Genomic DNA, 27,308 nt, shown 5'->3' with positions numbered 1-27,308 from the left:
CTGTAACTCAGACTCAAAGAAGTCAGCATCACAGGTCCAGGCATTGACAAAGCAACAAATCCACACTGAAGAAGAGCAAGCTGCCGAATCCCCTGAACGTAAGCCAGCAGCAGGGAACGATGGGAAAGAGGCATTGCTGAACACCACTGTCTGCCTGTGCCAAGGGAGACCCCATAACTGGAGACAGGAGACAGGGGTCAGGAGGATCCAGAACCTTTAGAGGGAAGTTAGCCTGCCACATACCACTGTCATCACTGGGCAGATAAGGCTTTATGTTCCTGTGAGGCTGGAGGAGTGGAGTGGGGGTGAGGGGCTGTTTCAGTGCTGATTCTCTAGAAACCAGGACAGAGTTCCTCAGAAGAATCACATTTGCCAAGATGACAGTGTGAGAATGGGGCAGGGACACTTTACGGTTACTGCCGTATTTACCAGCGAATATTTAAGATTTTAATAGCAGAAAAGAGGCTAAGCCAAAATTGGACAAGCAACCCGCCACTAACATTTCTGCATGAAAATCTATCTTAAATCTCTACATCATTTTGAAGAGGAAAAAGCTATATACTAATCATTTTAGCACAAGTGTCCATCATAGTCCTTCAAGTCAGTTCAGAAAAAAAGTAGTAACTACTTCTTGACAAACTTTCTTGAGCAGTAGAATGTGACTTACATAGAGAGGTTTTAAAAAAAGCTGGCCTGGCTGGTGGCTCAATGGTTAGAATATCGGCCGTGGTACCAAAGGGTCTCAGGTTTGATTCTCAGTCAAGGGCATGTACCTAGGTTGCAGGTTTGATCCCCAGCCCCAGTTGATGTGTCTCTCACATATTTCTCTCTCCTTCTCCCATTTTCTCTCCCTCCCTCTCTCCCTTCCACTCTCTAAAAATTAATGGGGAAAAAATATCCTTGGTTAACTCTTAAATCACTTGAGAATAAAGGAACAAAACTACTTTTTCTCCTTCTGGCTGTTGACAATTTCACAATTACTATTACAACTTCTGGGAAGCAATGTTCTATTTGCTTTTTTCTTTCCCTATCTCCCACCCCCTGGTATTCAATTTTAAAGTTTCAGTTCAGTTCATGTGGGTTGCACCTGCTCTTTAAAATCTACCCATAAGCCTGGGAGGGGATAAGACAGTCCTAGAACCCAGAACATACTAATATGGCCTATGGTCCACCAGCAGTTTGGGTTAAACAGATAATAATATCTCAAAGGAACTGGAAATAGGTCAAGTCGGTGGGTCACATACAATGGGGGTTAGAGGGAAAGATCAAGAGGGAATTACAACATATCTCTGACAATTTTGCCACTGGAAAGAAATGCCTTTGGGATTGGCATGTTTATTAATGTTTCAAGGGGCACTCATCACATTCTTTCAACAGGAAACAACACTCCAGCTGGCCACCCTTTTCCTTCCATGTACCCATAAATCACACACACTGTGATTTTGGGAAAATCTAATGCAGTCTCTTCCTGGGTACAAGGGTTACACCAGGACACTTTGGCTAGACTGTGTGGTTGATATCCAGGTGACCAGAGGGATACACACCAAGCGGTTGAGAGTGGCTGCCTCTGGAGGTAGAGAGTGTGTGTGTGGGACAGGGCGGAACTGACTTTGTATATACTTCTGTATTATTTGATTTTTTTTTTCTTAACTAAGCATACTTTTGACTCATGATGAGGAGAAATGAATACTCTAAGCAACAGCGATTTCAGATGCATAGCATTCCTGTCTCCTTTGAGAATGATTAATGCTTTTTTGAAGCAGTCATTCCATGAAACTTTTCCCCAGCTCCCAAGGAGACGTTTCCTTTTTTGGTATCCTGAGCTACTGCAGGTGCCTAATAAACTGTTTGTGTGTCAAGGAAGGAGACTGGCCTTCTATTTCAGTATTACGCAAAAACAAATTCCGTCAGCCCTCTGCGTACCATTTGGAGATCCTCAATCCTGGTGTTAACTCCAGAAGCCATTTCCTTCCTCTCCTGGGGTGTCTCAGGGCAGGGATAGAGAGAGGCCCGGAACCTGAAACAAACAGACACAGCCTGAGGAACACCGATATTTCGTAACCTATCCAATTTAAATAATCTCAGGAAGTAATCCTAATTTACTAGTAGGATTCAGACTGGTGTAATAATCAATAATAATTATTTATGGTAAGTAGCCTACAGATAGAGCAGTAACATTTGAACTATCTTGGTATTCTCTGTAGCTATTAAATTTCCTTAGATTATAAAAACAAAACCAGCCCAGCGGTGTGGCTCAGTGATAGAGCATCCACCAATGAACAGGAGGTCACAGTTTGATTCCAGTTGGGGCAAATGCCCAGGCTGTGGGCTTGATCCCCAGTAGCGGGGCATATAGGAGGCAGCCAATTGATGACTCTCTCATCATTGATGTCTCTCTCATCATTGATGTTTCTATCTCTCTCTCCCCCTCTTCCTTCCTCTCTGAAATCAATCAAGATATTTAAAACAAACAAATAAACAAAAAAACAGTAATACAAATTATATTAGGAAAAATGGCACTGAAGAAAGATCTTACGGGCAGAATTTCAGAAAAGTGTAAGGGCATGGTGCCTGTGGCACACTGCTGGATACGCAGAACCACTGTCCTAGAACAATGTAGCATTTATACATTATGAATCCTAATTACTTTTTTCCAAGAAAAGGAAATTGTGTTGTGTTTAAAAAAATATATGTGTATTGATTTTAGAGAGAGAGGAAGAGGAAGAGAGAGAGAAACATCGATGTAAGAGAGAAATATCCATTGGTTGTGATCAAACTTGCAACCTGGGTATGTGCCCTAATGGGGAGTTGAACCTATGACCTTTTGGTGCACAAGATGACGCTCAAACAACTGAGCCACATTGGCCTGGGTGGAAATTGTGGTTTTGACAGCACTTTAAAAACTGAACTTGGGCCATTTCTAATTGTTTAAAATAGCCCCAACCTTATTAAAAGATGTATTCACCATGTGAAGGTAAAGTAAGGGTTTGTGTTTCACTATTCTATAGTCTAAAACTTAGGAGAGTTAGCCTGCACCCTCAGGGGAGGCACGTTTCTCTTACCCTTCGCAGATTTTCTTGACCCTGTTTTTCAGCTGATCACCTTGGAAGAAAATGATGAACACAGACTTGTGCACGTAGTCGCCCTAGGCCCCAAACCAAAAACCAAGAGTTCAGACTTATAACCCAGAAAAAAAGTCTCAAGTAACTTACTTTCTTGGTGATACAGGAACAACAAAAATTCTTTGAGGATACGGCAACCGTGTACTTGAACCACTATCCTCCATCCACTTCTTAAGCTCCACTACAAGAACATTTGCCCTGTAATTACTAAGTCACAAAAAACTTCCTGTATGTGTTTTTACACTCAACCAGGGGCTTGACACAGACTCTAAGATGATTCTTCTCTTAGTACAACTTAGCCCTATTTACCAATTCCACTTTAAATCTTCTATTCCCTGAAAGCTATAAGTACAGAGAAAGAGAAGAAAGACATTCCTGTCTGCTCCCATGCTTAGAAATTCCCAGATAAAGAGAACTGGATAACTACAAGGAACCGAGTAGTTGGGGAGAGTGTTGATGTAGAATTTCATGATTCATTCTGATTTAGACTTTAGGGGGCAAGGCAAAACACAATCTATTCCAAATACCAAGTTTACGCTTGAAGTATGGAAGGAATGATGAGAAAAATAAGCTATACTGAGTGTTAACCAAGATTGTCTCTATTTTCTCATTCCTATGGAGCTGGTTGAATAAGAAAACAAAACTTTAGAAGATAAAAGGGGATGACGAATGAAGCAGATAAGGCTTAAGACTTAAATTCCTAAATCCTCTAGAAATAAACTGGTGCACATTCTTGGTGCAGCTGCTCTGCTGTAGCTATGAGATACCCAGGCACCCTTTCCTCAATTTGTTGATAAAATGGTTTCTGTTGCCCAGACACCTGGCCGAACATTCCTGAGAACAGGTCCACATTAGGTGTGACTGCACATCACAATGCCTTCACAACCCGAGGCCAGCCTTCAATAAGACTGTACGACTGCTCCTCTGGGTGAGGGGACTCACCATAACCTAAGTGTCACTATGCTCCTACTCAATACTGAGGATAAAAGTCATATACTGTCACTGGATTATTTTTAGCTGCAGGACCCACCCACTCTGAGAAGTCTCACAGTTCAATGTCTTTTCTTAGGGCAAAGAATACTAATTTAAGAAATCCAAAAGATAATTTAGAACAACAAAGAAACAACAACTTCAGGCTTCTAAATAATACTAACACAAAAGTGAAGTAAATATTTTTGCAGAAGATTTAATCTTCTTTGCTTGTGATCCCTGAAATCAGAACTCATCATACTTAATATAGGTTTATGTTAAGAACTCTGTCCCACTATGTCAAATGCTACGATGTTAAGCTATTCTTACTTTCCAGAGCATTGGGTGGGAAGATCATCCTACCTTGCACAATATGTATTTTTAAACTAAGTTTCTAAATCTCCCAACAAACAAGCAGACAATAAAAAACCTTACCAACTAAAATCTTATCAACTTACAGAGATCCACAATGTAGGAACTCTCCTTTTTACATATTGATATTACCAAACTGGGAACCAGATGTCTTACTTTAAGTTAACTTTCATAGAAGGTTACTTTTTTGTTGGTCCCAGATAAGTAACACAAAACATATAAAGCTAAAGGTTAAAATAACTGGGGAAAAAAACATGTTTACATTCAAAATAATACACAAGCATAGCTTTAAAATGTACATGTATATGTCATATATACATCATATGTACACAAATGATGGAAGTTAAGAGGAAAAGAGCCGTCTCTCAAATTCCCAGATCAAAGCCGGGATGAACGTAAGGGCTCCTTTGTGGGAGGTTCAGAGTCAGGGGGCACGAGGCTGCTCCTGCTCTGAACTCCCTTTACAAGACCTACTCCATGGGACACAATGTCCTTGTCTTACAGTCACAGGATCCTCCAGGGGGTTCTCGATTTCAGCCTGTCGCAGGAACACATTCCCCCGGCACACCCGCCAAAGCATGCGCTCAAAAGTAGGGATGCGCTCCCGGTTAATCACACCAGCCACGAAGCTGTGGGAAGAAGAGCCAGGTTGGGAAATCTATTCCATGCCAGGGGATGGAAGGCTTTAAGACAAAGAAGGAAAGTGAGGAGAGGTACAAGGATGACAAACATGATTATACATTGTTATATCAAAAAAACTAAAGTTTTACTTCTGGTCCCAGAAGAGAGTTGAGAGAACACAATCCAAATCAACTGAGGAGTACCTCTCAACAGGCTCAGAGGAGAGTGCATTCTGGAAGCAAGTAAAGGCCAACCTTTTGCTCTTCTGAACAGTAAAAATGAACTTGACCCCACTGAGTATGGAGGGTTGAAGTGGTACTCACCCGAGTCTTAAAGGTGTGCCTCTTCCTATCTCACTTGGCTCCAAGAGGGATGAGGACTCTTCCAACAGGTCTGGATCCGCCATCTGCTGATGATGCAATTCAGCCTGAATTCACAAATCAATTAATATCTAATGAAAATAGTTAGTGGCATGCAGGGAACGAGGAACCAGGAGATAAGTTCAGAAAATAAAGATGAGAAACAAACCACCAAAAAGAAGATGTACCCACAAAAAGAAGATAAGAACAATAAGGAAAGAAAACAAAGAAAAGAAACAAGAGGGAAAGAAAGCATAATTGTCCCAGGAAATCATCTGGGGAAATGGTTTAAGAAATAAGGAATAAAAAACCCAAAAACAAACATTAAATGATGGTGACATGTATAAATCTTACTTGGTGGAAGCCATTTTTTCTCTTATATTTTCCTAAATGAGCCATGAAAGTACCAGGAAATACCTTTTCATGTGGATAGAAGCTGAAGTGTTTCTTCCTTTTGAGCAAAAAGGAGGCAGCTCAGCAGACTCTCAACATCCAATTTCCAGGCAGTTACAAACTAGAATTTTCCCTGCGTGAGAATGTGAAAGATGGAGGCTCTCTTTCCAAGGAAGAACGCAAGGCAGCGTCACTGTCTTAAACACAGTGTGTGATCTGGAGAAAGGCAGGGGAGGCCTCTCCAGATACCTCGGTTTTCTGTGCTCTTAGAAATGCAGAATGTGAGGACTTTCAGCCATTGCATAAAATGCTCCATGGGATGTAAGGAGTATTTCTTTCTCCAAAAGGATAAGAAGTACAATAGCTGGACAGGCCTGGGCCTCCACCGCATCCATAAAGGGAAGAAAATGTGAAAACATATCGGAATGTCCTAGCTTCTGAGCAGGAATCGAGGAATATTAAAAAGTTCATGTAGGCTTTACAGTTGCAGGATGCTTGAGAACATAGCTAATCCAATAATCTGAATCAAATGCAGTGAAGAGAGATATTAAGCCAATATACAGTGTGTGGGCTAGTTTAATTGTTTAGATTTAAAATGATTTCCACCATGACAGTTTATACAATGAAATGAAGGAGGAAAGGGACCTTTTCAGATGTGCTAGGTCTATATTTCCTAGCCTCTCTTTACACAACACTTCTTACCTACCACCTTTTACTCCCATCAGGAAGGGAAACTGCCCTAAAAAATAAAGGCCCATTGATTTCTCCACAGCCTGACCTCTCCAACTTTAATGTCCATGCCCTTCTTGTTTGACCAAACAAACAAAGAATCAGTAACATTGTTCTCCATCATTTTCATTCCAAATTTCAAGATTCTACTCCTGTCAACCCATTATAAACAAAAAAAACCTCATGGGAATGTCAAGTGTAAGTCTGAAAGCCTTAATATGTGAAGGCAATTGCTTTGAGAAGTAAATTTTGAAAGCAGGATCAACTTTGATTTTTTTTTAACAAAGGGAAGGGCAGAGAAAAACTATCATGAGATTTGGAAAAGCTTAAGATGAGATAATGGGCCACAGGTTACCAGCTGCTGTCAAATGGCAGTTTAGAGGTTCTTCTTGTTTCTACTTAAGGTCAAACCAGCTCACTACAAGCCACAGGCAATTTATTTTGAGGATCCAGATGACTTCCACATTTCAATGTGCTCTTGGAATGTCCCTTAGCAAAAACCAGTGAAACTTACTGCTATTCACAAGATTCCTGCCTACTTCCCTGTACGGTTCATAAGACTTGGTTTAAATAAACCCTAAAGATCAGACTCAAAGCAAACATGTACTCTAAGGGGACAAAGATGAAACAGCAATTAGACTACTCCAAAGACTGTATCTGGGACTCTCTAGGTATAAAAAAACAGAATTAAAGTTAAATAGAAACTTGCAATAAGCTTCTAATTCATAATTACACTATTTCATACTTACAAATCCCAAGTCTTGCCCTGTCTAGGTGGCTCCATTGGTTGGAGCATTGTCCCATGCACCAAAAGTTTGCAGGTGCAGCTCCCAGTCAGGGCATATACTTAGACTGTGGGTTTGATCCCTGGTCAGGGTGCACACAGGAGGCAACCAATCGATGTTTCTCTCTCTCTGTCTAAAATAAAAAACAAAAAACAAACAAAAAATAAAACACACATATCCTCAGGTGATGATTAAAAAATGGAAAAAAATCCTAAGTCTTAGAGAGGAAAGTAAAAGATTTTTAAATAAAATAATCGTGCCTCATGAGAAAATAGGATGACCAGAACCACTAACTGAAGGCCTTTAGAGCAATCTCTAAAACCATGTCGTCAAGTAGCAAAATCCTAACCGGGTTCTCTAGTAACAATAACGACACTGCCAATGTTCCTCTAAGTTACTTGCTATGCCCTCTGGTTTACCCCCTGCCCCAATTAGAACACTGAAACCATGCCTTGAAAAAAGAAGTAGCAGAGCTTCAATAGGTCTATTTCTACTCTTAAGTACAAGCAGCACAAGTCCAGTTCAACCTACTTTAATTACCAAGAGCAAACACTTTTACTTCCATCTATGTTAAGAAAGAAAGTACACTCCCCTCTTCTCTCTCTAAAAATCAATTTAAAAAATAGAGATAGAGAGACAGAGAGAAAGAGAGAGCGAGAGAGAGTGAGAGATTACACTTCATCACCTAAGGTATTTACCCAAACCCCAAAGGAGATGGCAGATGGGAAAGAAAAGCAAAGAAAGCAAATGAATGAAAAACTCAGGAGGAAAAGGAGGCAGGGATCTGCATGCCATTAACCATTACTTTTCCAGTCTTCTTTACGCTCTCATATGTTATGGTGCTTATGGTAAAGATGCAGAGAAATCTCTCCAGCTCTTACACTTCTTCATAAGCAAGAAGACTGAGAAAAGGATAATCATTAACAAGTCATTTTAAATGCTCTGGATAAGAAATGGCTAAGTCAAATTTGTAATCATCTTAAATCATAAGAATATTCAATGTTTACCTTTCCCCTTCACCCCTCACCAATCAGAACCCCTATACCAAAAGATGGAAAGAATCATTCTCTGATTTAGCCATTTTCTGCTAACTCATTATTACAAATCATTAATCATATTCACCAAAAAGAAGGCTTTGAAATTGGTAGTGTTTTAGGCCATTTGCAAACCTTCTAGTTGTAGGCATGGAAGATAATCTCATGAAAAAATCTATGTTTCCAAGATTTGAGGGTCTCAAGTTTCCTTATCTTTTGCATTCTTTAAAGTGTGCCCTCCCACGTGCGCATGCGCTTACTCTGTGAGGTCTGGTTTCCTGTCATGGCCTGGACACCTGAGGTTGCTGTTTAGTGGCAGCAGGGCAAGGGCTATTGAAAGGGACCTGGCTGAGGTTAAGAGCTAGTGGCAAGAACAGGCAAGGCACGGACGGTGCAGTTGGAGAGAAAAGGCAGAATGGTTCTTGCCAGATTTCCTGCACTGTGGTGAGGGTGCTAAGAATGAGAGGGACTGATAACGAAAGCAGTGGAAGAACCTCTCATAGTCAAGGCCTTGTGTTCAAAAGTGAACAACTCACCATAGATTGGGCATGAAGGTCATGAAGATTTAAGCCTGCCTTCTCAGCATGGGCATACCATGTTTAGGCTTATTAAGCACAAACAAATTCCAAAATCCATAACTTATGATTTTAAAATCTTATGTCATTTTCCCAAGTAGTTCCTTTTTATATTTTTACTATTTTTAAAAATTATAACATTAAAGTTTGAATAACTATTCCCCTTAAGGGAGTCCATTTGTCAATCTTTATTCAGAATTTCTCCCAGAATGAACTAGACTAAGAAGCCCATTTCAATTCTTAAATTTGGGGGGTTATGAAAGACATTTTCATACTTTTCAGCAACATCTGAGCAGTAAACAAAAGACTATATCAAAAGGAAAAAAGAGGGGGGAGGGAAATTAAGTCCTAAATGATGCTAAAAGTAGCTGAGCTTTGATCCTGAGACCAGGTTTATATTGCATCTGTGCGAAGCAGCTTGAACACATGTAGAAAAGCACACATCCGGGAGCACTGGAGGCACTGTGTTCGGGATGTTTCCTCATAACTACGGATACGCTCCTTGAGCATAGGGACCAGGTCTTACTCATCTTATTGTCTCACAAAGAGTAGGTGGTTTATCAATGTTCTGTGAATTAATGAAGATAAATACAATGTGTAGGCAGTGAGCATACTGGAATTCCAGATTACGTGTTCATTAAAACCATATGCCTAAGTGGTCATGCCTGTTGCAAAAGACCTGAAACACTTGTCATGAGTTAATCACACTGTCCCACACCCTCTAATGCGACGATAATTGCGGACTAGTGAAAGAAGTTATCAGTGGTCTCAAAATTCTCAGCTTAGTGAGCAAGCTGAATATTCACACCGAACCTCTCTTGATAAATACGGCCAGATTCTAATCCTTAGGAGAACCAGGCAATTAAATTCATAAGACCTTTCCCCTTTTCCCTCGCCCCAGCAGATCTTTTTAATTAGCATGGCTTCTCTAAGTCAAAGCCTTAGCTATTGAGGAATGTATCACATCTTCAGCTGACTTTCTCTAGCCCAGTGGTTCTCAAGCTAGCCTGCCTCCTGATGATCCTTGAAAACAGATTGCTACGCCCACTCTCAGACTGGTAATTGGAATTCTGACAAGTTCCCAGGCAAGGCTGATGCTGCTGGTTGGAGAACCCCTATTCTAGTATAAGAACAGTGGGAAGTTGTTCTTTCTCCAAAACACAGAAATTAAAAGTGGAACTGAGAACAAGAGCAGATACTAACTAAATTGGGCCTTCTATTTTTCAAAAGTTTTGCCACACAAGAAAGTTGGTTTTGAGCAAAGGAAATTAAGAACTTTATGGGAAGGCACATTGAACGGTGACCAGAACAATCTCTGAAGTGTCTTATGTTGCTAAGCAGGTGGCAAAAACACCTGTAAAAAGAGAATTATCCAGCCTGGCCAGTGTGGCTCAGTTGGTTGGGCATTGTCCCCGTGCACGTTCGATTTCTGGCGAGGGCACATGCCCTGTTTCAGGCTTGATCCCTGGTAGGGGGCATGCGGGAGGCAGCCAATGAATCTTTCGCTCTCACATTGATTTTCTCTTTCTCTCTCCCTCCCTCCCTCTCTCTCTAAAAATTAATAAAAATATTAAATTAAAAAAGAGAGAATGACCCATATTTTAAGCCATCAGAAAAATCATGTCCAGGCTGAAAGCTAAGACTCCTTCCCAGGTTTAATTAGGAGAAGGAAGCTTTCTGAAAGCCTTGCTCCAAATCCTTTCCACGGGGTCACCTCAGCAAGCTGCTGGCAACAGTCACCTGCATTTCTAATCCAGGAACTTATTAACATTTTTCCCTAACTGGTAATGCAGTTGAGTTTATATGAAAATCCAGGAATTCCAAACAAGCATCCTACCAATATTGCCATATAGTATTTTTTTAAAAAATTAAAGTGTGATATGTGCTATCTAAAGTAGTTAAAAGTGTGCTTGAAGGTTGATGGGCAAACATAGAAATAAAATTAAAATTTGATGACAAATGGTTTGGAGATTAAACCTTTGTTATAATTTCACATGTAACTGAATGTTTCTTGTTGTTTGACTTTAACCTTGAACATTTACTTACCTTAAAATATAATGTAAAAATTTTAACTAACTATGTTAATACAACTATTGTAGGGTTCCTTTCCCCATCTTGAGATGAAAAATTACAGAAAATGCAAAAATATACAAAATTATGTCTGGCTATGTACTGCATGAAAAATGGAACATAATCTGACAGTTCTTTAACTAAAACAGGGTGTGAAGATGGTATTGCTTTCAAACTAGCAAATTAAAATAATTACTGGAATAAAAATATGGCCCACTTGTGCAGGTGTAACATCAGCTGCTCAAATACTAAAAGAAATAATAGTCTGACCTCATCGAAAAACTGCTGAGTTTTGCGAAGTATAAATTTTAATTCAGTCAGTTCCAGGAAGTTTCTCTTCAGAGCTTCCTGGTTGGTGTTGATTTCCTTCAGTTCATTTTCAATCTTCTCAAAATTAGCCTATAAAAAAGAAAAGAAATCAAACTATTAACTCAAACTAAGCTCAATGAGCTTGCTCTGAAAGACATGAATTCATCTACCCAACAGAACTCTAGCTACTATGACAGATATCTTATATCTACCCTGCAAATATGTGATTTTATCAGGGCAATTTTCTTCATTAAAATTTTTGTTTAAAATCATCTTTGTTTATATATTCTATTATACCCTTGGTTGAATTCTCAGGAGACTTCAGATGGATAAAATAAATATTGAAATCCATTGGCTATTCATTTATTTAGATGATGAGATTAATAAATTAGTAGATAAATTGACATTAATCCAATATAGTTTCAATAAGCCAATAAACATTTATTTAGTGGCACATGATACTGTTCAACATGCTGTTCTAGGCCATAGAAAGGAAGCTTCATTTTAATTCCAGCTACAAGAAACTTACATCAATAAATAATGCTGACAAGGACAGCTAGAATTACTCTACTCTCTATCCACTCAGAAATTTCTACATTTAAACAGCAAGACAATTATTTGGCATCCTCAGAACTGTTTACCTCTAAGTCAATCATGTCCCGGGGGAAGGGCACCTCTGGATTTTCGCCAGTGTCCATAATTGGGATATTAGCTTTTCTTATCTCTTTCTCAACAAATCCTAAAATGACAGAATCAAAACATTCATGTATAGCATATGCCTGGAATTGCCAATATTTGGGGGGGGGGGGGTGCGGAGGGGTGGAAAGAGATGCCAAGCCTGGCTAAAAAGCTTCATTCTAAGAAAGATACTTTTATACAAAAGAAGCAGAACATGTAAATCCTTTTTTCTCTACATTCCTCGTCCTCCTATCACACAATCTCTAAAGCATAGCTTCCCCAAAGAGGGTTATCATTCCACTCCTGTCTTCATTTCCTCTTCTGGTCTTCAAACTAGTCCAACCTGCTTCAGCTCTGCAACCCTGTGACTGCTGCCCCAGAGTATGATGTCCTCATCACAAGTACTGCGAGCGGGCAGGGCAGAGCTATGGAAGAGCCAACTCAATAGACTATTGGACAACTGACACTAGTGAGACAACTCCAGATCGACAGGGTTTCATTACATTTAAAGGAAACAAAACAAATAAGCAAGAGGCAGAATAAGGCTCCAAGACACCAGAAAAGAAAAGTGTTTCAGGTGACAACTACTGACTTTGTTTTTTGGGATGGGAACCAAATTCACCTATCAGCTAACTGAGAGCTGGCATAGTATACTAGCAAGATCTTGGGTTTTAGAACCAGACAGAACAACCTGAATTCAAATACTGATTCCATCAAGGCCACTTACATTCTTGGACCATGTCACTTAAGCTCTCTGATCTTTGGTTTCCTCACTTATTAAATGAGGTTAACCCCCCTTTTGAAGGGATGCTGTAAGAAATGAATGAAAGAAAGCATATGAACACCCTAACTCTCAATAGAGCCTTAAGTGTTAGTTTCTTCCCTCATACATAAATAGCACAGATTAAAAGTTGGCTATGCTGACATCTAAAATTGATGGTGGTCTGGGTTCCATCCCTCAGAATTCTATAATGTAATCTATACTAATAAAAGAGTAATATGCTAATTAGACCAGGAGACCTTCCGGGAAACCTTCCAGATGTCCTTCCAGACAAAGTGGGGCTGAGGCAGAGGAGGTTAGGGGCGATCAGGCCAGGAGGGAAGGGCAGTTGGGGAAGAGCAGGCCGGCAAGCGGGGGGGCAGTTGGGGGTGAGCAGTCTGGTGTGAGGGGGGGCTGTTGGGGCAAGCAGGCCGGCGGGGGGGGGGGGGGTGTGGCGGGGCAGTTGTGGGCGAGCAGGTGGGCAGGCAGAGTGGTTAGGGATGATCAAGCAGGCAGGCAGATGAGTGGTTAGAAGCCAGCGGTCCTGGATTACAAGAGGGATGTCCAACTGCCAGTTTAGGCCCGATCCCTATGGGCCTAAACTGGCAGTCAGATATCTCCTGAGGGGTCCCAGATTGGAGAGGGTGCAGGCCAGGCTGAGGGACACTCCTCTCCCCCGCATGAATTTCGTGCACCGGGCCACTAGTTCTGCTATAAAACCCTTCCCACACACACACACACAAAAAGCAGTGTTTTCAGCTTACAGCTTTGTCATCTCACACAAGGTTTCCATTAAGCATCACCAGGCCCAAACACTACAAAATCTACTTGTATACCAGAAATTCATCTTAACATCAGGATCACAAGATTTTTCCTCCTTTCTTTTTCTCCTGTAGGGTTTCCTCCCTTTATTAAGAGCACTGGTGTCTCTAATTTAAGATAAATGACTCATTATAGGAACACCATCAAGACCAAAATGCACATACGAAGCTTTCGATCCATTTCTTCACATCTTCTAACTTCATTCACAAATTTCCGCTGGAAAACATTCACATCTGGATTTAACTGCAAAATAAGAACACAATACCAAATATTCAAACACTGCGCCTATTTCCTCTGTTTCACAAGCAGCACATCCTGCAAAGTCAAAGCCTAGTATGTCAACGCATGATGCAACACGAATAAAAACGGTCTACTGACCCACTTGGGAGCCAGCTGCACCAACTAAAGATAAAAACCGCTTCCTTGCTCTGCAACATATTGAAATGGAGGCAAATTAGAGTACAAAATGCTCTTCCTAGGCCACAAGTCTCAGTGAACCCCCTCCTCCACCACCGCCAAATAGTGGGCCCTGCTCTGCCGGCTTTCCCTCTCTCCTTCTTCCCAATCAGAAGAAACAGAGGCAAACTTCTCTTGTTCTTCTGTTCCTGGTTCTTCACCTTCTAAGTGACAGGCTGGTTCATTCATTAAAGTAATTTTCAAAGCAATGTGAAATATAAAACAAGAATAAAACAAAAGTTCCTACAGATTAAGAAACTTGCAATCTAGTAGAGAGAAAACATGAACATAACCAATAAGATAGCATGTGATAAATTCCATAAAAGTAATAGAAATAAAGAACTACTATAGTTCCTTCTTCGATGTTTATGGAGCAAGCACCAAATATGTGCTATACACTGTATTAGGCACTTGTGTAAATATAAAGAATAAAATATGTCCTAACTTTTAGTAGCTCAATTTCATGTATAATAAATACACTTTGTTGTGACAAATGCTATTAAAAAGTAAGTAAAATATTGTTGGCAGTTTCTTATGCAATTAAACATTCCTACCCACCACATGTCTGAGCATCTACTACTAGGTATTTGTGTAAGAAGATGAAATCACATTGACAGAGACTGTACAAGACTGTTCATAGCAGCTCTTGCATAATAGCTCCAAACTAGCAATGATCCAAATGTCCATCAATAGGAGAATGGATAAAGACATTGTGGTATATTCATACAATGGAATATTACTCAGCAGTAAAAAAAGAATCACCTATAGCTATCCACAAAACCAGATAAATCTAAAAAACATTAGGCTGAGGAAAAAAAGTAAGACCTAAGAGTTTGAAAGTATGACTATATTTACATGAAGTTCAAGAAAAGGCGAAACTAATCGATGATGCTAGAAACCAAAACAGTGGTTATCTAAGGGAGGGTGGGGGTTGACCAGAAGTGAGCACAAGGTAACTTTCTGGGCTGCTGCAAATATTGTCTTACCTAGGGTGGTACTTACAAAGGTGTATAAATTTACCAACATCATCAACCTGTACTCTTAAGGTCTTTGCATTTCACTGAATACAAATTTTACCTCCATAAAAAAGATGTGTGTGTAGGGAATAACACTAGTTCCACCTAGGACAGCAGTTCTCAACCTGTGGGTCATGACCCCTTTGGCGGTCGAATGACCCTTTCACAGGGGTCACCTAAGACCATCCTGCATATCAGATATTTACATTACGATTCATAACAGTAGCAACATTACAGTTATGAAGTAGCAACGAAGATAATTTTATGGTTGGGTCACAACGTGAGGAACTGTATTTAAAGGGCCAGAAGGTTGAGAACTACTGACCTAGGAGATGAAGAAAAAAAATGTGCAAAGGTAACCACTTGAGCTGGGCTGATGGGGAATGAAGCCAAGTTCACCAAGCAGAAATACACAGAATGGAAGGAGGAAGACCATGACATGCCCAGCCGGTGTGGCTCAGTGGTTGAACCAAGAGGTCACAGGTTCGATTCCCCGTCAGGACACATGCCCGGGCTTTGGGCTCGATTCCCAATAGAGGGCATGAAGGAAGCATGATTGATGTTTCTCTCCCATCAATGTTTCTATTTCTCTATCCCTTTCCCTTCCTTTCTCCATAAAATCATTAAATATGTAAGAATACATATATATATAAGACAGACCAAATGATCTGACTTTTTAAATATACTTTTAAAAAATTTACTGTTTTGAAGAATAATATTGTGTGTGAAGAATGAAGTGTAAGAGAGAGACCGATGACAGAGAAACTAGTAAGGAAATTATTGGTAGTATTATATTAGAAGGAATCTACAGCAAAAAGCATTATTAGAGATTAAGAGAAATGCTACGTAATGATAATAAGAAAAATTCCCATGAAGGTGCACAATTCTAAACTTGTGGGTCCCTAATAAATTGTTTGTTTTTCACCAAGCAGGCAGTACTTCGGCTTCTCATTCAGAAATTTCCACTTCAATAAACATGAAGTGAACTACTGGTTTCATAATCGAAGGCAAAGTTCAACTACGGCTACCCACAACCTGTTTCGGACAAGGCACCCTAACAATATTTCAAACAAAAATGAACAGAAGTACAAGGAGAAACTGACAAGCCTGTCTATGTAGTGGGAAATTTTAGTGTAACTTTTCTATTACTGATACATCAAATCTACTAAATAAGGATAGAGAAAATTTAAACAACATAATTGGCTTAATCTAATACATACACAGAGACATGTACACATCTAATCCCTTCATCCAACAGTTTTCTCTTCAATAATTCATTTACAAAACTGACCACAAAATAGATCATACAGCAAGTCTCAGTAAAAACTTGGTACTATACAGACAATGTTCTTTGATTACAATGCAATTAAATTAAAAAGTCACATAAGAAATACAACTTATGATATTTGGAAATTCTAAAATAGTTCTAAGTAATTCATGACTCAAAGAAGAAATCAAAATGATTTTTTGTTTGTTTCTAAATTGCTGATTTGAATGGTGTTATGACTAGTTCCAAATGTATTCAGTCATGCCCACATTTGAAAGAGTAAAACTTACAACAATCATGTTTGCCATGAAACAGTATTGTACTTATTTTGTATTTAATATAATGAGAAGTGATCTTCATTTTTCTAAGCAACTGAAAAAGTCCAGTTCAATTGATGCTACAGATGAACTAACACATGGCTTTCTCCTCCTCAAATAACTACAAAAGAAAACCAAATTATGTTATTTCATTTAAGTAAATTGTGCTTAATGAGTGACACAAATGTATGTTTAGAGACAATATTGCTTCACATTTGCAAGCTGAGTAGTTGTTGACCATGGTCTGGGAAAAGCCTAGTAATTGCCTATAAAAGAACCATTTCTGCTAACTCTTGTCCTTAATGAGTAATATGTGAATCTTGATGCAATACTTCATTCATTAGAATAATCCTTCCATCACAAAATTGCAGCTTGTGTATAAGTTTAAGGATTTATTTGTAAATGATGGCAATAATTCCCTATAAAAGATCTTAATAACAGTAAAAAAATTAGTACTTAATGACTGACATATATGAAGCAATTTAAATAATTTATGAAATGATAATGAAAATGCTAAAGATCAAACTTTGTAGCATGCAGCTAAAGTGGTATTTAAAGGAAAATGTATAACTTTAATTGCATATAACAGAAAAGACTAAAAATTAATGTTCAAATTCAAGACATTAGAAAAAGATAATAGAATGTAGAAAACAACAAAAAGGAGAACAAAACAAGTCCTAGAGAAGATGCCCCAGACCAAAAGCTGGGTGTTTTTTTTTAATTAGTATTTTATTTTATTATTTTTCTTAGCAGCTGGTTATTTGAAAAACCAAAATGGCCAAAATGTTTATAAGACTGAGAGAAGGCATACATAAATATAAGAATAACAAACAGGTAACTACAGCCCTAGCTGGTCTGGCTCAGTGGATAGAGCGTAGGCCTGCAGACTGAAGGGTCCCAGGTTTGATTCCAGTCAAGTCTCTCTCATCATTGATGTTTCTATCTCTCTCTCCTCTCCCTTCCTCTCTGAAATCAATAAAAATATTAAACAACAAAAACACTGTGAGAATACCACTTCACACCCATTAGGATGGCTATAAAATTTTTTTAACAGAAAATAACTTGTGAGGATGTGAAGAAATTAGAACCCTCATACATTGCTGGTGTGAGTGTAAAATGGTGTGGTTGCTGTGGAGAGAAGTCTGGAGGTTCCTCAGAAAGTTAAACATAGAATTACCATATGACCCAGCAATTCCACTGCTAGTTATATATCCAAAAGAAGGAAAAACAAACTACATATTGTATAATTCCATTATATAAAGGGTGGGACAAAGTAGGTTTACAGTTGTGAGTACCTGAAACACAGTTTATTCTTATATTATTATTTATTAATTATTGTATTGTTTTCCATACGAACAACTGTAAACCTACTTTTGTCCCACCCTACATAATGCCCAGAATAGGGAAATTCACCAAAAAGGGCAGATTAAGTGGTTGCCAAGGGCTACGGGGAAAAGGAGTGACTTCTAATGGGCACAAGGTTTCTTTTGGGGGTAATCAAATGTTCTAGGATTAGACAGTGATGATGGTTTTGTGAATACACTAAAAACCACTGGATCATATATACTGTAAAAGGGTGACTTGTTTGGTATATCTCAATTAAAAAGAAAACAGGCAGTGGAATCAGACAATGCTGGGCACTAATTTGTATGTCCTTCAGGTATTTATTTTCATCTATGCCACAGGTTCCTATTCTGTAAAATGAGAATGGTAGGCTCCACGAACCAAAAGTAGGTTCTACTGTGCAGAGTTGTTGTGAGAAATGCCTGTAATAATAATACAAAATGCTCAACATGGTATCTATTAAAAATGTAAATTATCATTATGATTGTGTTAGACAGTAAGGAATTGAAGAATAGGAAAGAGAGAAGGAATAGATGAAAGAACATACAAAATTTTGAACAAGTTGAGTGAGGGAACATGTCTTACTCAATATCTCTCTAAAACCGAGAGTGGTATCTTTACAGAGTAGATAGAAGATATCAACTACTTCTTATATTGAAACCACTCATTTCAATATGTTGCATATTTTCATATCAAAGAAAAAGTGCAAAAAGACAGAAAAGTACAGATACATGTTACAACACAGATGAACCTTGAAAACATTATTCTAAGTGAAAGAAGCCAGTCCCAAAAGATATGTTGTATAATTTCATTCACATGAAATGTCCAGATAGGCAAATCCACAGAAACAGAAAGTAGATTAGTGGTTGCCAAGGGCTGTGGAGGGAGAGGAGTTGGGGAGTGACTGCAAATGGGTGCAAGGTTTCTTGTTGGAGTAATGAAAATGTTCTAAAATTAATTGTGGTGATGGTTATACAGCTCTGTGAATATACTAAAAATCACTGAATTATACACTTTAAATGAAAAAATAATATGGTAGGTGAATTATATCTCAATAAAGCTATTAAAAAATAGTAGAAAAATAACCTGGACATGTAATTGACCAAATTAATAGATTGAGCAGAAGAAACATAGTAACACCAATAGATGAAAAGGCATTCAATAAAATTCCACAACCATTTGTAACAATAACTTTAGAAAATCAGAAATTGAAAGAATGTGCATAATCTAATTAATAGAATTTTCAAAATATGTAAGAGTAAACATCTTATTTAAATTGTGAAACATTAGCCCTGGCTGGTGTGGCTCAGTTGGCTGTAGCATTGCCCTGTACATTGAAAGGTCTCAGGATTGATTCCTGGTCAGGGTACATACCCAGGTTGTGGGTTCGATCCCTGGTGGGGGCGCATGCAGGAGGCAACCGATTGATGTTTCATTCTCACATCAATGTTTCTCTCGCTAAAATCAATAAAAGCATGCTCTCAGGTAAGGATTTAAAAAAATTGTGAAACATTAAAAAGATACCCTTAAGTCAGGAGCAAGACAAGAATGTCATTTCATGGATACTTAGCATTTTGCTGTCTTCCTTTAGTAACAAAAATCCCAATTTTGTTCAGGGCAGCAAATGCTCAGTTAAAAAAACACATTTCCCAGATTCCTTTGCAGCTAGTGTATGCCATAATCTGGGCACCAATAATGAATTTTAAAATTCTACTGAGAATTTCTGGGAAAGAAATATGTACCTCTCCTTTCTCCTTGCACTTCCTTCAATGATATGCCTGGAGCTATGGGGCTATCTGTAAGTACAAAAGCCAAATGTTCAAGGATGGTCAAACAGAGATACAGAATGATGACAGCGTGGAGCTGGGCTTCATGTTACATGAGAAAAGTACACCCCTATCATTTGGGCTTTTTGTTACACTCAGCTAAGCACAACCCTAACCAGTATTAGCTTGCTGTTTCTCTTCTTCAACATGTTACTGAAGGTCCCAATGTGTACGGTGAAATGAGAAAAAGAAACAAAAGGATAAGGATTTGAGAAGAAGAAACAGCTTACTCTCTAAAGGTAAAGTGAAAAAGATTATATCAAATGTGACAAAATGTTAACAACTGGTGAATTAACATAGAAGTATTCAGGCTTGAAATTTTTCAAAATAAGAAATTTAGGCAAAAACACACAAATAAGCGAAAAAGAAAAATAAACTTTTTGTATCACCATAAACAAAGGGAAAAGATAAGCGAAAGCCTAGAAGAATTTATTAGTAAAGGAGTAGAAAAAGATTAGATTCCAGAAGACGTGAAGAACTTTTACAAATCCTACACGTCAACAAGCCAAAGGCCAGCAAACCATTAGTAAACAGGCAGGGGATATGGACAGACGCTCATGGAAAATGAAACCCATTCTGTCCAATAAACAGATAAAAAGGTATCAAATGTCCTAATACTGAAAATGCAAACTAAAACAACAATAAGATACCACTTCGCACCCATTGTGTTGGTGAATTTCTTTGAGCACAGAGGTGTTGACATTGTTCCTGACACTGTGGCAGGACAGGAACTCTCAACCAGCCATGGGAGCATGCACAGGCACGTGCACTGTGAAGTACACTCTGGCATCCTCCAGCTAGAGAAGCACACTACACTCAGCAATGCCCCTCCTACTTATCATCCCTGGAGTAGCAGCAGGTCCATGTGATCAACACCATTTTCGCAGTAACAGTAAGACATTATTTGCCCTTTTCATTCTCATTGTCTCATGAATGTTTCAGTGATGTTTTCCAGGGTCTCATGACATACATCACAGCAGACTGACTGCAGAGGCAAATGAGAAGCCAGCTATCTTCTATTAATTCAGACACTAAAAGATTTTCAAAAATGTAAAAGCAATACCATTCTTCTCATTATTTTTTGTTTGTTTTGGAAAATATAGCTATTTTTCACAAATATGCTATTATAACATAGTGGGTTTATATTATAATTTTTTAATGAGTTAATAAATATTTAAAACATTTCTCAGCTTTAATTTCCAATTTAATAAGTATAAATAGTTGTAACTCACATAAAAGCCCGCTAGGGTTCTCAATTTTATTTTATTTAAGAGTGTAAAGAGGTCTTTAGACCAAAATGTTTGAGAACCATTCCCCTGGAGAAACTATAAAAGATGCATGCCAGGAGACACAGGCAAGACTCTTCATTGCAACTTGTAATGGACAGACGCAATCATTAGAAGGAAAAAATGATAAATTATATATTTTTACAATAACTATATAGCAATTTAAATAAATGAACTAGGGCCTCCTGTACCAACATGGTCAAATCTCACAAATATTAAATTTAAAAAATACCTGCTGAAAGATACATACAATATGATACCATGTAAAGCATACAAAATTATACTATATATTACTTGGTGATTCATACAAACATAGCAAAAGTAAAAAATAAAAACATATGGGAATAATACTGTCAACAATAATAAAAATAAAGAAAAAAACACAGGTAAGGGCAAAAGTCACTATACAAAGTAACCTCTAGGGAGGAGGGGAGAGAAATGAAACACAGGGAGGAAGGAGAGGCAGGAACCTTCAATTATATGTGGAATGCTTACCCCTTAAGTAGACAATATAAATTACATAGGTATTCATTATATTATTCCCCATAATTTTTTGTATGACTGAAATACATAATAAGTAAAAGTTAAGAATGCTGAATGAACCCAAATGGTTATTAGAAAGGGAGATACTATATAGGGCCAGATGAAGAATTGCAAATTAAGGGTGAGTTAGGTTTGATTTAGGTTTTAAGTCTGAAAAACTGGAAGAATATCAATGCATTAGCTCAAGTTTAGGAAGTGAGGATGAAGAAAAAGGAAAGGTGTTGGGATTTACATGTATTAGCTTGAGACGTATTAGCAGAGATGACAACAAGCTTAGAAATTTGTATATTCAGGGAAGGTATTTGGGAAGTCAAGGCCAGAGATATAGGTTTGGGGCACAATGAATAAAGATGAAAATTTTGAGAATGGATGAGATCACCGAAAAAAAGGTGATAAAGGAAGATGTCGGTGTGGACAGGCTTATCCAGAGAGCAGAGAGCTTGGGAAACACTGACACTGAGGGCAGAGGTGGAGAAGATAAAAGAGAGGCCGGTGGAAGAGCCTCAGAAAGGTAAAAGAACACTCCAAGAGAGATGGTATACAAAGGTTCAAAGAAAATAAGGAATAAGACTATCACTGGGTTGTATTTGTGCAGTTTCAGCTCAGACTGAGAACTTCCTGAAAGCTTGCCAATTCCAGGAAGTCAGTATTGATAATCCCACACCTTTCTGATTACTCCTCTTTATCCATCCATTCCAACAAATATTGATTATCTTCTATGTGGACACTAAGGATAAGATAATCACTGTCTCTGTCTTCATGGTACTTAGATCAGAGTAGCAGATGAAGACTTTAATCATCTACTTGCACTGATGAATGTAAAATCACAACTATAATGAATGTTGTCAATGAGAGGTACATGGACCTTTGAGATTGCCTAATAGGGAATTGTTTACTTCCCCCTCCTTTCAGCGGCAAATATCAGACTGTGAGCACCATAGGGCATACTTTTTACTAGTATACGCTTATACTGTCCATTTTGCTTTTATTGATTTTTTTCTTTTTTTAGAGAGGGAAGATGGAAGAGAGAGAGAGAGAGAAACATCGATGTGAGAAAAACACTTCGATTGGTTGTCTCCTATATGAGGCCCCTCTGGAGATCAACCTTGTAATCTAGGTATGTGTCCTGACTGGGAATCGAACTTGGGACTTTCTGAAGCATGGGACGATGCTCCAACCAACTGAGCCACATTGGCCAGGGCTGTCCATTTTCTTTTCTTTTTTAAAAAATATATTTTTATTGATATCAGAGAAGAAGGGAGAGGGAGAGAGAGAGATAGAAACACCAATGATAAGAGCGAATCATTGATCGGCTGCCTCCTGCACGCCCCCCACTAGGGATCAAGCCCACAACCCAGGCATGTGTCCTTGACCCAAATCTAACCCGGGACCCATCAGTCCACAGGCTGACACTTTATCCACTGAGCCAAACTGGCTAGGATTGTCCATTTTCTTTTGATATCTTCTCCAACTTCCCAGCATAATGCTTCAGCTTAACAGGTATTCAGTATACGTTTACTTATATACTATATATCCCTAACTGCATGCTTCAGATCTTATAATACATATGACCTGCTGTATGGAAAAGCTATGAAAATATTTTTAAGATCCTGCTATGGGTGTTAAGAAGCCCAAAAATAAAGTGGAATCCCTGAACATGTTAATTTGCTGTCCTCCGTTTGCATCCCAAGCAATTACCTTGAGAATGCTTAGGATTATTCTCAAAGGGGAACCAATAAAAACATGAAAGGATTGGCCCACAACAATCTCACCCCTAGAAAGACAACTCAAAAAAGTGTCAACAGTAAGCGTGCTGTCATGTTATTTTTGCAAATAAAAAGCAAAACATTCATCATAAAGCAATTGGCCATGACCAGAAAATGACAGTTCAGTGGTAATCAAGAAGCAGCTCCACAATTACTTACATCACGAAACTGAACCTTTCCGAGTTCTCCTAATTCGCTGACACAACAATAAGCAGCTTCTGACTGTAGGAAAAGCTGGGCCAGCGTCATCTCCTCACTCCGGAAAAGCTCCCCCATGGTGGCAGAAAGGACATCCACTGAGTACCGGGATTTCTCTCCAACCTAAGGCAAAAAGGGAAAACTGCATGACCTTGGAAATTACTAAGAGGGCTAAGAGCAAACAGCACTCAGTAAGGCTCTTCCGTTTTGCATTCCATGCCTTTCACCTCATGCTGACAGGTCTTTAACAACTGTTTTGACATCCTCCTTAGAAAGACGGAAAGGAGAAATTGCAAAGGCTGCCACTGAATCCTCTCCCACAGAGTGCCTGATGAAAAGTCTCTTCCTTTGCAGTCAACATCAGGATCGGATGACAATATTTTGGGACATCTCAATACATAAGAATGTGTCCATATTAAAAATAGGAGCTGGGGATCCCAGACAGCTTTTTAATACCCTGGACACAACATTCTGAGGCAGTGACATCCACACTGCTCTATCTTGGTTTCCACTTGTGTCAGGAAACAGAAGAGACCTCACCGTTTTCTAACCTGTACTGCCCATTTCTTCTTCTTCTTTTTTTTATTCTCCCCCGGGGAATATGTTTTTCATTGATTTTAGAGAGAGGAAGGGAGAGGGAGAGAAAAACATTGATCAGTTGCCTCCCAGACCCACTTACCCTGACGGGGGATTAAACCCTAAACCTATGTAAGTGTTCTGATCAGGAATCAAACCACCATTTGGTGTACAGATGGTGTTTCAACCAACTGAGCCACCTGGCTAGGGCTACTGCCCATTTCTAAGAGCCAAACTGCCAGCCTTACCCTCAAGTTATGACTACCTTAAAGGGTTTAACCTTCCAAATTCCTCAGAAAGCACCATCTTCTCACTACAGAATCTAACTACATAATCATTATCTTAAAAAAAAAAAAAGGAACCAGCTTGCTTATTAAGCTCAATATCAAGTCAAGCATGGCAGGAATCCATTGATAATGACAAAGCAGTTTTATCAAGCCACAGAGAATAAGCTTTCCACCTCGGAAGCCTTCTGTTTCTTATCCCCACCTTCAAGATGAACTACATTGTTCCATCTGTTAAAGCTTCTCCTGCGCGCCTCCATAAAGGTTTGATTTTAGGGTTGTCTTATCACTGCCAGGTAATAACGACCAGTGGCGCTATCAGTGGTCCTGAAACTGCAATTATTTATTCTCAATCAGCTATTGGGAGGCACAGACGGTGCAGTATCTAAGCTCGAAAAAACATACGGTATTTTTAGTATCATGAGCGCATCCGTAATGATAGGTGAAACTGGCATGGAAGGAAGAGTTGCTCTCGGGGAAGGCTGGGAGACATCTTGAAAAATTTGAATGACAAGCCTTTGTGCCTTTGATGTTCAAAGCAGCAGAACAACACACTCGGATACAAGCAAGGATTTTTCAAGAGATGATGTAGCTTGACTTTATACCACCACCACCCCGCCCCCCAACACACCTCGCTCCTAATTATGGGACAGAGTCCACAATCTCTAAACACATAATATTATGCCTGATCAGCATAGTTCAGGGGCTGCCAATCATGACAGCCTCCAATGAGTTGCCTCCCCCCTGTTTTTTAACGATTACAAATCTCCCTAAATGCATCTCTCCGACGAACCAAACAGAAAACCAAACTGGCCAAAGCGATTAGGGGATGCGGGGGAGTAGCGGTGGTGGTGGCGGTGGTTGTCGTGGTGTGTGTCACAAAACAAATTATAAAGAAATAGGAATTCTGCTGCACAAGGTTAATCCAAACAAGGCGTCCCCGCGCACTGCCGCTGTCACCCGGTCCTCGCCTCCTAACGAGGTATTTGGATTCACCTGCTTCGTTCCTGTCCACCCAGCGAGCATCGGCACACCTACCTCCCGGAGGAGGGACTAGAAGGGAGAAATTCTCCCATTGGGACCCCATTTAAGAAGTCTCCCCCCAATTTTTCGGCCATTCCAATAACCTTCAGTTCCTCCGCCGACCCCTTAAGTGGCGGCAGGGATCAGGGCCTCCAAAGGGGAGTGAACCTCCGGTTCTTCTGCCCACAGAAGGGGCGCCCGAAGAGAGGTGAGCCCCATTTCCTTTCAGAGACCTCGGATCCCTGCTACTTCCTTGGACAAGTGAAGCGGATGTTAGGGTTCCCAGTGCCCCTTGGAGGCCGCTCCCTGCCGCGCCATCCCCGCTCACCTCCAGCCGCCGGCGGGGCCACTACCAAAGGCGTCGCCGCAGACCCAGCCCGCAGCCTCCCCGGCTCCGGGTGCCGCGGCTCGGACGTGCCTGCGTCCGCAGAGCCACGCCCCCGCGCCGCCGCGGCCTCCGCCCTAAGATGACCTCATTGCAGCCGGCCAATGGGGTGCTGCTCGGGCGGCGCCGCAGTGCGCAGTCGCGGGCCCCGCGAGAGCCGGGGCGCTGGCGCCATCTTGTTCTCCACAGCGCCCGGCGGAAGGACGGTCGTGGGCGGGGCTGGCGGGCAGGTGCCGAGCCTTCAGACCCCTGGTCTCCGGCGCTGACGGTGAGCGAGGCCGCCTGCCGTCTCTGTCTGTATTAACCCGAGGATTCACCCACAAGTTCCTCTCGAGGGAAGTAGCAGGAAGGAAGGGAGAAACATGAAATGACCTGAGAGCTGGAGGGGAGCTTGCGAGCGCTTCCAGTACTTTCATACACACAGACACCACAGACACACACACACAATCATACCCACCACACACACACACAATCATACCCACCACACACACACAGACACGGAGACACACACACACACACACACACACACAATCATACCCACCACACACACACACAATCATACCCACCACACACACACACACATGGAAACACAGACACTGAGACACACACACACACCACAGACACAATCATACCCACCACACACACAGACACACACATAATCATACCCATCACACACAGACACACACATGGAAACACACACACACACCACACACAGACACCACAGACACACAGACACAATCATACCCACCACACACACACAGACACGGAGACACACACACACACACACACACACAATCATACCCACCACACACACACACAATCATACCCACCACACACACACACACACATGGAAACACAGACACTGAGACACACACACACACCACAGACACAATCATACCCACCACACACACAGACACACACATAATCATACCCATCACACACAGACACACACATGGAAACACACACACACACCACACACAGACACCACAGACACACACACAGACACAATCATACCCAATCATACCCACCACACACACACAGATACGGAGACACACACAGACACCACAGACACACTGACACAATCATACCCACCACACACACACAGACACGGAGACACACACACACACACACACACACAATCATACCCACCACACACACACACAATCATACCCACCACACACACACACACACATGGAAACACAGACACTGAGACACACACACACACCACAGACACAATCATACCCACCACACACACAGACACACACATAATCATACCCATCACACACAGACACACACATGGAAACACACACACACACCACACACAGACACCACAGACACACACACAGACACAATCATACCCAATCATACCCACCACACACACACAGACACGGAGACACACACAGACACCACAGACACACAGACA

The 27,308-nt window shown here is 40.2% G+C and overlaps 1 protein-coding gene across 3 annotated transcripts in view; it reads right to left on the bottom strand.

Annotated features, from left to right (window-relative positions):
• ATP6V0A1 (ATPase H+ transporting V0 subunit a1) overlaps positions 1 to 25,964 on the bottom strand; it is a 58,597-nt gene extending 32,633 nt beyond the window's left edge. For all 3 annotated transcript variants that reach the window (XM_081109422.1, XM_081109423.1, XM_081109424.1), the window contains exons 1-9: positions 25,829 to 25,964; positions 23,579 to 23,740; positions 13,763 to 13,841; positions 11,980 to 12,077; positions 11,300 to 11,428; positions 5,408 to 5,490; positions 4,966 to 5,092; positions 3,063 to 3,145; positions 1,924 to 2,017 (exon numbers count right to left, since the gene is read on the bottom strand). In XM_081109422.1, the coding sequence (XP_080965548.1) occupies positions 1,924 to 2,017; positions 3,063 to 3,145; positions 4,966 to 5,092; positions 5,408 to 5,490; positions 11,300 to 11,428; positions 11,980 to 12,077; positions 13,763 to 13,841; positions 23,579 to 23,695 (810 nt within the window). In that variant the 5' untranslated portion in view covers positions 23,696 to 23,740; positions 25,829 to 25,964. The remainder of the gene's footprint in view (positions 1 to 1,923; positions 2,018 to 3,062; positions 3,146 to 4,965; positions 5,093 to 5,407; positions 5,491 to 11,299; positions 11,429 to 11,979; positions 12,078 to 13,762; positions 13,842 to 23,578; positions 23,741 to 25,828) is intronic.
• Positions 25,965 to 27,308: the final 1,344 nt, after the last annotated feature.

Source organism: Myotis nattereri (assembly GCF_964212035.1).
Source record: "Myotis nattereri genome assembly, chromosome: 16".
Lineage (NCBI taxonomy): Eukaryota > Metazoa > Chordata > Mammalia > Chiroptera > Vespertilionidae > Myotis > Myotis nattereri.
The sequence above is the reverse complement of the archived record's forward strand: the minus strand, read 5'-3'. Positions and strand labels throughout refer to the sequence as shown.